General features: G+C 39.8%; 1 protein-coding gene across 3 annotated transcripts; it reads left to right on the top strand.

Annotated features, from left to right (window-relative positions):
- Positions 1-373: 373 nt before the first annotated feature.
- Positions 374-7,566, top strand: LOC104602207 (Tetratricopeptide repeat (TPR)-like superfamily protein). 3 transcript variants are annotated; one of them, XM_088899763.1, is made up of 3 exons: positions 374-3,527; positions 3,955-4,193; positions 4,436-7,566. In XM_088899763.1, exon 1 carries the CDS (start codon positions 767-769, stop codon positions 2,828-2,830), a length of 2,064 nt encoding a protein of 687 aa, XP_088755889.1. In that variant the 5' UTR covers positions 374-766; the 3' UTR covers positions 2,831-3,527; positions 3,955-4,193; positions 4,436-7,566. The 3 variants fall into 3 exon arrangements, with proteins under 3 accessions (XP_088755889.1, XP_010264122.1, XP_088755888.1); XM_010265820.3 differs by lacking the exon at positions 4,436-7,566 and having other exon boundaries at positions 374-3,248; positions 3,295-3,527; positions 3,955-4,430; XM_088899762.1 differs by lacking the exon at positions 4,436-7,566 and having other exon boundaries at positions 3,955-4,430.
- The last annotated feature ends 2,814 nt before the right edge of the window (positions 7,567-10,380 follow it).

Below are 10,380 nucleotides of genomic sequence, written 5' to 3'. Positions count from 1 at the left end.
AAGCCTAGGTTGTATCTCGTTTGTGATTTCCCGGTTGTGCTTCATTGTGCCACCACTAGTGCCACTGTGCAAGGGTCGTGATGTGTCAGAAGAGCAACCAGCTCTGCTATCAACTATCATGGGGCTTGACGACAAGATCCCGTGCGATGCTCGATTGGGTCGAGTAAGCCTATGACAAGCAACAAGACACAAAATGCAATAAAGAAGGCACACAAATTAATTGAAAAGCAATTTATATTGCATTAACATGGCAAGTACAAACACACAAGTTTGTTTCGAGGTGACCTCGTACATAACCTTTACACGATCTTGGCATCATTCAACTATCTACTTCTCCTCAAAGAGCAAGTTAAACTTTTAAAGGGAGTGACAAAAGGAAAAATCAAAATGGTGACAAATCATATTAGATAATTATAATAATACCATTGACATTCCCCCGGTACAAAATACATACATACCACAACTATGACATGCATGATGACACTCTCAAGGCATGATGAAAGCGGTGGAAGGTGCTTGATGATGCCGTGAAGGAACCATTTGTGACAACGGGGAGTAAAACATGAAGTTATAAGTAGCTTATCAAGAACTCCCATGCTCAACATGAGCGGCTTCTCTATAGCAGCTCAACCCAAATGTAGAAGTGGCTTCTCGAAAAACCCCGTTTGCTGTACGCCAAACAGGGCGTTATAGAAAGGTAAGAAACAGAAAGGGTTCCCAGTTTCCCACCTTCGGTTAGATTGAATTTTGGCGATGCATATGTAGTATGTACAAGAGCGCGGGGAATATCGTTTCACGTACGGGCGTTCTTTATCCATGGCCGAAACAGCTTTTGTCAGCCTGCAAAGACGCAAAATCCATATCCCAAATCCATGCCCTTATGATTTTCACTGGAGTGTTCAGCAACGGAGATTCGAACGGCCAACTAATAGCCTCGTATGCGCGGATTGGTGATGTTACATCAGCTCGCAGGGTGTTCGAAGAATCGCCTCAAAGAGGAGTAGTCACTTGGAATGCCATGATCATTGCCTACTCTAGGAATGACTCACCAAATGAAGTACAAAATCTCTACCGGAGGATGATTCTGGAAGGTGTCAGACCCGATAGTTCAACCTTCACGGTCACTCTCAAGGCATGTTCTAGTTTGTTGGATTTGAAAGCTGGCGAAAAGATTCGATCACAAGCTATTGATTTTGGGTATAAGGATGATATTTTTGTTGGGTCTTCTATTCTGAATTTGTACGCCAAGTGTGGGAAGATGGATGAAGCATTGGGGATCTTCAATGGAATGACAAAGAGGGATCTTGTCTCTTGGACTACAATGATTACGGGTTTTGCTCAGAGTGGCCAGCCAGTCGAAGCAGTGGAGGTTTTTCGTCGGATGCAGATAGAAGAAATCAAAGGAGATGCAGTTCTGATGGTGGGTCTAATTCAAGCTTGCACAAATCTCGGGGATATGAAACTGGGTATTTCTGTTCATGGGTATATGATCCGCCAACATCTTCCAATGGATGTTGTAGTTGAAACCAGCCTTGTGGACATGTACGCAAAGAAGGGGCTCTTGAATCTTGCGTCTCGTGTCTTTGAGAAGATGTCTTACAGAAATGTGGTTTCCTGGAGTGCTTTGATGTCTGGCTTTGCTCAAAATGGGTTTGCTGGGAACGCACTTGAATTGTTGATCGAGATGCAGAGTTATGGATTTAAACCAGATTTGGTGTCACTTGTTAGTGCTCTCCTGGCTTGTTCTCAGATTGGTTTTCTAAAATTGGGAAAATCCATACATGGATATATTGTTAGGAGGGTTGAGTTTGATCGAGTCTCGGGTACTGCAGTGATTGACATGTACTCAAAATGTGGGTCACTTTCTAGTGCACGTATTCTCTTTGATAGGATAAGTTATAGGGATTCAATATCTTGGAATGCAATGATTGCTAGCTATGGAATCCATGGGCATGGAAAGGAAGCTCTTTCTCTCTTCCTCCAGATGAAGTTGATGAGTCAAAGACCAGACCATGCCACGTTTGCTTCTCTTCTATCAGCCTTAAGTCATTCTGGTTTGGTTGAAGAAGGACGATATTGGTTTGGTATAATGCATAGCGATTTTGGAATCCAGCCCAGCGAGAAACATTTTGCTTGTATGGTTGATCTTTTAGCTCGTGCAGGTTTGGTTGAAGAAGCACACAAACTGATAGGATCTATGGAGGATGAACCAGGAATTGCAGTTTGGGTTGCCCTCCTTGCGGGCTGCCGTAACCATGGAAAGTTGGAGCTCGGAGAAAAGGTGGCAAAGAAGGTTTTCGAGTTAAAACCAAATGACCCTGGAATATATGCTTTGGTTTCAAATGTTTTTGCTTTGGCAAGAAAGTGGGATGAAGTAGCTTTGGTGAGAAAGGTAATGAAGGAGACAGGGATGAAGAAGGTACCTGGTTACAGTGTAGTTGAAGTAAGAGGGAAGCTTCATGCATTTCTAATGGAGGATAAGAGCCACCCCCAGCATCATATGATTGCAGCAATGTTAGATAGGTTGGAATATGAGATGAGAGCAATGGGTTATGTTCCAAGGACAGAGTATGTATTACATGACCTTGATGAGCAAGTGAAGGAGAGGATGTTGTGTAATCATAGTGAGAGACTGGCAATTGCTTTTGGGCTTTTAAACACAGGACCAGGGACTAGACTGCTGATAACAAAAAATCTTAGGGTGTGTAGGGATTGCCATGAGGCCACAAAGTTCATCTCCAAGATTGTGGACAGAGAGATTGTTGTAAGGGATATAAAGCGCTTCCATCACTTCAAGGATGGGGTTTGCTCATGTGGTGACTACTGGTGAATTGATTAAGTTGGAAGGCTTACTTTCAGTTGATGATCTATCAGCCTTAGTAAAATTAGCGTTCTAATTGTCTTGATGGATGTATTGACTGCCAATCCCATAAAGATAAAAGGTCATTCACTCACTCTGGTCAAGCCAATATACTGGTCATTTAAACCTAAGACATGGGTTTGATCCAATCTTTTTCAAAGCCAGCAGACAAAGACCAGCAAGTGTGGACATCTGGGCTTGAGGTAGTAGCTCATTCAGAAGTTGTACTTCACAACCTTTGTCCTCGATGTTAAGCATGCTGCCTGGATCATTTGGCTTATCTTTGGTGAAAAATATACTGGTTGCCCTTGATACTTCTGTGGCTGGAGAAATCTCTTTATAAGGTCTTGGCCTGTCCATTAGTAACACAGACAACCAAAGTAGAGAGGCAGAAAAATGGTTGCAATGAAAACACAGACAACCAAAGTAGAGAGGCAGAAAAATGGTTGCAGTGAAAACACAGACAACCAAAGTAGAGAGGCAGTAAATGAAGTTTGACATTGATATCTGTCTCAGCTTTGATTTTGCAGGCATGAACACTACATTGAGTAATTTATTGACATGTCTTGGGTATGCATGTTAAGTGCTTCGAATTTGGATATCCGGAGATTTTGAGAGTTAAACCAGTAACTCGGTTTTCCTCATGTCAAAGGAGGTGTATAACAATGTAGGTTGTTATAAGTTCAGCAATCAAATCAAGTCTAATAGATTTTGTAATTATTATGCATCTTTTATACATAAACACTGACCTTTTGTAGAATTCACAACTATACAGGATTGTATACAAATCAATATAAATAGGGTAAAAGACTTAAACATACCCTTAGTTTTCATTAATCGACTTAAACATGCCCGGAGTTTTCACTAATGGACTTAAACATACCCCGAGTTTTTCAGGACTTAAACATACCTCTTCACCGTTATCTTGGACGGTTTAAAGAAAAGGACAATTTTTCCCTTTACTTAAACATACCTCATCACACTAGGTGTTCACTTCTTATTTTTTCTTTTGTAATCACAAACTCTCTGTTTTTTCTTTGATAGCTGAAAGTTCAAGGACATTTTTATGAAAATTTCTTTTTGTGTGATTACAGGTGCAATGGTGCAATGATGTTCTGCTTGCCTTTGTGCTTTATCCATCCATCCCATTTCTTTCTCTCCCCAACCCAGCCAACTGAGCCAGCAATAATGCAGCGATGGTGCCGAAAGTCTCTCTCTCAAAATTTTCTCCTTTGTCCTGGGAATAAAAAATCAAAGTAGGAGGGAGCCCCATAAGCTTTGAACCTGCATGGACAAGGGGAGAAGAATGTAGAGGGGGAGTGAAGGATTCTCTGTGAGTTTGAAATAGGAATTAACAATGACAGTTCACTATTGATTTTTTATTCTCTTTTGTTTTGCATGTTGATGTTCATCTGGTAGAAAAACCTTCTAAATGTTTTGTGGTGGGAAGGTTAATTTTTTTTTTTTTTATTTATCGTTGTGCTAGCTTTTACAGTTTAGAATCGTAAAAATTTTAATTATTTTGTTTTCATTTTATTGAATAATTGATTATAATTTGGTGAAAGATGTCTATAGGATGATGTATTCTCTGTGAAATGGAATCCGGATGGTGTATTCTCTGTGAAATCCCTGGCTTCTAAGTTATGCAGTTTGGGGCCTACTGAATTCCCAGCTACACAGATTTGGAATCCTACAAGTCCTTCTAAGTCCAATTTTCTGGTTTGGACGATGGTCCTTGACAAATGCCTTTCCAGATCCAATCTTGTGAGGCGGGTTATTCAAATTTTGGATTTATCTTGTGGTCTTTGTAGGTCTGCTACAGAAACTACAGATCATCTGTGTCTTCACTGTCTGTTCTCCTCTCAGGTTTGGATGCATTTTCTCAAATCAATGGGTGTCAGTTGGGTCATGCCTATGTCGGTTAAGGAGCATCTCTGCAGCTGGAAAACAAAAAGCCTAAGTAAGAAAGGGAATTTGATGTGGAAGACAATCCCTGCTGCTGTCTTGTGGTCCATTTGGGCAGAAAGGAATAGTAGAATTTTTTGTAATAGAGCTAAAGGTCCTGATAATGTAATTCAGAGAGCAGTGGGCAAGTTGATTTCTTGGATTTCTACTACTGAGGAGTTCAGAAATCTTAACTTGTCTTATTTTTTTCAGTCTTGCTCCTGGTGGAGGTTGTAATTCTGGCTGTTTTCAGACTGCCTTCCTGGGTCTGATTTCAGTCTGTAATTGAGTTTGGTTTGAATAAATTTACATTACCTTTTACAAAAAAATAAAAAATAAAAAAAAGAAAGATGTCTATAGGATGGTGTCTGGATAGAACTTTTAGAGAGGAAAAGGAAGAACGTCTAGAACATCCTGCATATAAATTGTTCAGAGGATTCATTGTTTTAGGTATGAAAGGGAAAGGAAGAACATCTAGAACATCTAGAACATCTAGAACATCCCGCATATAAACTTAAGTCTACAAACAACTCCTAGTTTGATAATAAAACCACAATTCATTTTTTCCCCTATTTAAATAGCTTGATGTCAACTACCTTGAGTGAACTCAAACAACTCGAAAAAAAATCATGGTTCCATCATTATTTATTTTTTCAAACAGCTTGATAAGAAAACCATTTTATCTTTTGAAAAAATTGTTAATGATTCGTTTTTTTTTTTTTCTAATAATGTGGATAATAAAATCATGTCTCCCCTATTTAAATAGCTTGATGTCAACTGCCTTAAGTAAACTCAAACAGCCATTGAATTACTACCATGGTTCTACTGTTGAATTCACTTTAGATTATCTAAAACAAGCTCTAACTGCAAAATAGGTTTGCTATTTCAATAGCTTGATGCCAACTCGTAGAGTTTAATGTTTTTTCACTACATATGTTTAATATTGGTAGTTTGGTAAAAGGTTTTGACCTATATAGTTTGATTTTCTTTTTTAGTCTTGAATTAAATTCAAAGAGCAACATGGGTGGTTGAAAAGTGGGGGGATTTTTGCGTTTTAAGATGGGGATGAGGAAACCATAAAAGGCATTATAGGTATGTATTTCTAACCCTTTTTGTCCTAATGTTGTTTTGTTTCAATTTGGTTTGTTAATTAACCCTTGAGATTGAATTCATACAAGAGTTTCTTTTTACTTTTTATGAGTTATGGTTGATAAGTTATCATGTGTAATTTTTAACCATAAATTAAAGCAAAGCTTTTGTTAGTTAACATTTAACAAGGGAAATGTAAATGGGGCTAATATTTGATGGATTCTATAAAAAGACCAAATCATTTATTGAATGCACTCTATATATATATATATATATTCTTCTTTTGAATTTTTTATTTCAATTTATTTCATATTGTCACTATATAAAAAAAAGGCCTTCATCACAGATGTCAAAATTAATGCATCCTTCCTTGCAAATGCTTCTGAAAACTTAACAGCGATGATGAAGATATTTCTTAACTCCGGCGACTGTTAACACCAGCACCAAACCATGCGCCGTTTAGTAGCAATAGGATCTAAAACTTTTGAATTCGAATCAACACTCCATAAACTCGATGGTAGTCTGGCCATGACTGAGAGAGGTAGAGGTGCTTGGTCGAAAATCTCTTTGTCAGTAGAAGAGGCAAAATGGTTAGAAGATTTCCTTCGAGAGGCGATCAAAGATCAAAAGTCTATGGTAAAAGATCGTAAGCATGCGTGCAGAGGGAAGGTGCTTCTTCTTCAACTAAACGAAAACGTATGGGGGGTAGGTTCATCCGCTTAAGCTGCTGTGAGCTTGCTTAGAAGCTCAGAACCATATGCATCCCTGAAGAAGCAAGAAAATCAGGGTGGAAATCGTTCGCTGAAGTGTTAAACCTATCTCTCCCAAATCCTGGTTTGCCAACCTCTGAAGTTCCTGTAAAAGGAGACTTCCCATCCTTATTGACAATGGGCAGAGTCGTTAAGGCCGGCGGTTCAGCCCACATATCCATAGCCAATCAACCAAGACCTTTCAACAAATGGTTTGTGTGCTCCAAAACTGATGACCTAACTTGGAACGAGGTTGAGCTAGGAATTACAACTAATCTTCATTCCCCAGAACTCCTACATCTCCACCCCTTCTCCAGTAATATAGCAGTGGGTTTTGCTTCATTTGAAGATCTAGTTTCCGCTTGGGTGAGGTTGGAGAAGATTCTCGTCTATGGCAGGTGGGTGAAGATCGATCGATGGTGGCCGACTGTTAACTCAGTCCCTTCTAGATTAAATTTTGATGGCAGGATTCTAGTTCATGGCCTCCTGTTTCATTTGTGGTCGGATGAGGTGAAAGACAGAGGAGTTCATGTGGAGGGTTGGAAGAGATTGACCTCAAAACCAAAGACTAGTTAGAGCTGAGTTGCGCTTGTTTGAAGGTGAAAGACAGAGGAGTTCATTCCATACCCTGATCGATACCAATCCTTGACAGAAACGTGTGGTTTTTCACCATGATCGAAGTAGAGAAAAAAAACAGAGGCTTCTTCTCCAACTGCCGAGTTAACTCGGAACTTCGACTCGCGAACTCGGGATAATCAATGTAGCCACAGCTAAGCCAGTGGTCGGCGCAGTAAGCTTACATGCTAAGGATGGCAAGAAGGTGGCGGCCTTTGCAGAGGCGTATAAAGCAAGGAAGAAACATAATCTTTCCATGCTAGGTAATTATAAAGGAAGAGGATAGATGCTTTTTGCCAAGAACTCTAAATGGAAAAAAAAAAATCAAAATTTAAAGGAAACCGAGACTTTTGGTCTAAAGCCCATTTCAGAGTTCATTCTTTCGGACCCAGGCACTGCGAAGCCTTACCGATTACCCGAACCCGACCCGGTCAAGCAACCCATCAAACCATCGGGCTGTCCCTCACCATCGGACCAGGGAGATTGTCCTTCGACATCAACTTTCATCGAGCTAAATATTCCTGCAACTCACCCAAGTCCAATTACTCACAAAAAGGAAATCTACCGACCCCCAACATGGTTGCAGAACTCGAACCCAAGCTCTTCTGGAGAAGAAGAATCAGAGTCAGAGTCAGATGAAGACATGAGCACTTACAGGATAGAATCAGAGATGGACACTTAGGAGATAGCTCACAACAAATCCAAGGTTCTCTTTTCAGAAAGAGAAGCATGGGGAAGTGTAGAATTGTTGGAAGACGTCCGTTTGGTAGATCCAGATTACGGGGTTCTTTCCACAAAACCAGTTCACAAATCTCTTTAACTCCACTCCCTTGTCAAACCCAGAATTTTTTTCTTGCTTTTATCATTATCGTAACTCACTTCTCACTGCCACCCCTACTGTTCTTGTGTTCCAGCTTCAGGTGGCAAGCTATCCCAACCAATGGCTCTCTCAAACAAAGGTGATTATGTGGAGGTTTTGGGTCCAACATCATTGTCCAAGGTTCTGGTCAGTCGACCTAGGAGGGAACAAGATGTTGATGGAGTCACTGAGATGGCCAAAAATTTAGGTCTCCAGCAATGTGAATTTGGCAAGGACTCCGGCAAAGAATGGAACAACAAAAGAGGTAAGGGAGTTGACCAGGAGTTATCAAGAACAAAGAAAAAGTTGAAAAAGGGACCAAGTAGGGAATTAAAGAGGCTACAATGGGGTATAGCTGATCAAAATTTGGAATATGTAAGAGAAGGGAGTAGAAGAATAGGTAAGGGTAAGACCAACAAAGTTTTAAGATGAAAATCCTGAGCTGGAATGTAAGGGGGCTGGTGGTGAAATAAAAAGAAGCTTAGTAAAAGATACCCTTAGAACAGAGAATCTTGACATCATTCTGATACAAGAAACAAAAAAAAAAGAAGAAGAGGTGGATAGGAAGTTAATCAGAGCAACATGGGGTTTAAGAGGCAGAAATTGGACTGTTCTTCCAGCCATAGGCACTTTAGGAGGGATCCTTGTCATGTGGAGAGAAGATGTGGTTTCAAGAGTGGAAGTGGACAGAGGCGAATTCTCCCTTTCAATTCTTTTCACAAACAAGGTAGATGATTTCACCTGGATTCTAACAACAGTTTATGCCTCTAATGATCCATCAAATAGGAATAGGTTTTGGGAAGAGCTGGATTCCTTGCATGAACATGATGAGTTTCCCTGGGTTGTGGGAGGAGACTTCAATGTCATGAGATTCAGTCAGGAACACTCGAAGGGGAAGAGGGTCAATAGAAGCATGAGGGAGTTCTCCAATTTTATTTCCAGACACAGGCTGCATGACCTCCCATTAAAGAACGGTAACTTTACCTGATCGAACATGCAGGAGAATGTCTTAAGTTGTAGGCTTGACAGATTTCTAATTACTTCAGATTGGGAAGCCCATTACCCCCTGACCTGTCAGGAGATCTACACCTGATGTACCTCGGATCACTAGTCTATCACCTTAAGTACAGACTTGGAGATTAGAGGGAAATCCCCTTTCAGGCTAGAAAAATTTTGGACAGAACACAAAGACTTCTACAAAAAGGTTGCCTTATGGTGGGAGGAATGTAAGTCAAAAAGTTGGCCAGGGTACAGATTTCTGGAAAAATTAAAATTTGTAAAAAGGAAGTTAAAAGAATGGGCCAAAGAGGAGTTTAAAGCATTCAAGGAAGAGAGACCAACACTTTTATTTGATTTGGACGATTTAGACCATAAGGAGTAGATTAGCCATCTAGATGAGAATGAAAGAAGGAGAAGATTTGAGCTCAGAAAAGAATGGGAAAAGGTAATAAGGAGAGAAGTTTACTGGAGACAAGGATCTAGGGTTAGATGGTTAACGGAGGGGGACAATAACTCCAGGTTCTTCCATATTTATGCATCTAGTAGGCGGAAAAGAAATATTATAACAAAATAAAAAATCGGGCAATGAGAAGTGAAAGACCCTGAGGAAATTTTTGAAGCTTTCTTATACTTCTTCAAAGATCTTTATGCAAAGAAAGAAAACAGAAAAACTCTCTTTAAACTCTTGGGAATGACTCAAATTGTCTGAGGAGAACAAATTGTGGCTAGAAAGAGAGTTTCAAGAACAAGTAGTAAAGGATGCAGTTTTTAGCATGGATGGAGATAGAGCCCCTGGCCTTGATGGCTTCCCAATTTTCTTTTACCAGACTTGTTGGAGCATCATCAATTCAGATTTGATACATGTGTTTAATGATTTCTATCATTCAGCCATTGAAAACAAAGGAAATAACTCCAATTTCATATGCTTGATTCCCAAGAGAAATGGTACTTTAGAACCAAAAGAGTATAGATCTACCAGTCTGATTGGGAGTGTTTACAAAATTTTAGCAAAGGTTCTAGTTGAAAGATTAAAGAAAGTTTTAGGTGAAATCATCTCCCTGAATCAATTTGCATTCGTCAAAGGGTGTCAAATCATTGACAACGTCCTAATAGCAAACAAATGCGTTGAAGAAAGGAAGCTGAATGGAGAACCATGTGTGGTTGTGAAACTCGATTTGGAAAAACTATATTATAAAGTAGATTGGAAGTGTCTCATGGAAACTATGAGACTAATGGGATTTGGAAACAAGTGGATTCAGTGGGTT

Source organism: Nelumbo nucifera, chromosome 3 (genome assembly GCF_055504915.1).
Source record: "Nelumbo nucifera cultivar China Antique chromosome 3, China Antique-T2T, whole genome shotgun sequence".
In the NCBI taxonomy this organism is placed as follows: Eukaryota; Viridiplantae; Streptophyta; class Magnoliopsida; order Proteales; family Nelumbonaceae; genus Nelumbo; species Nelumbo nucifera.
Note: the sequence above shows the minus strand (reverse complement) of the source record. Positions and strands in the feature narration are given on the sequence as shown.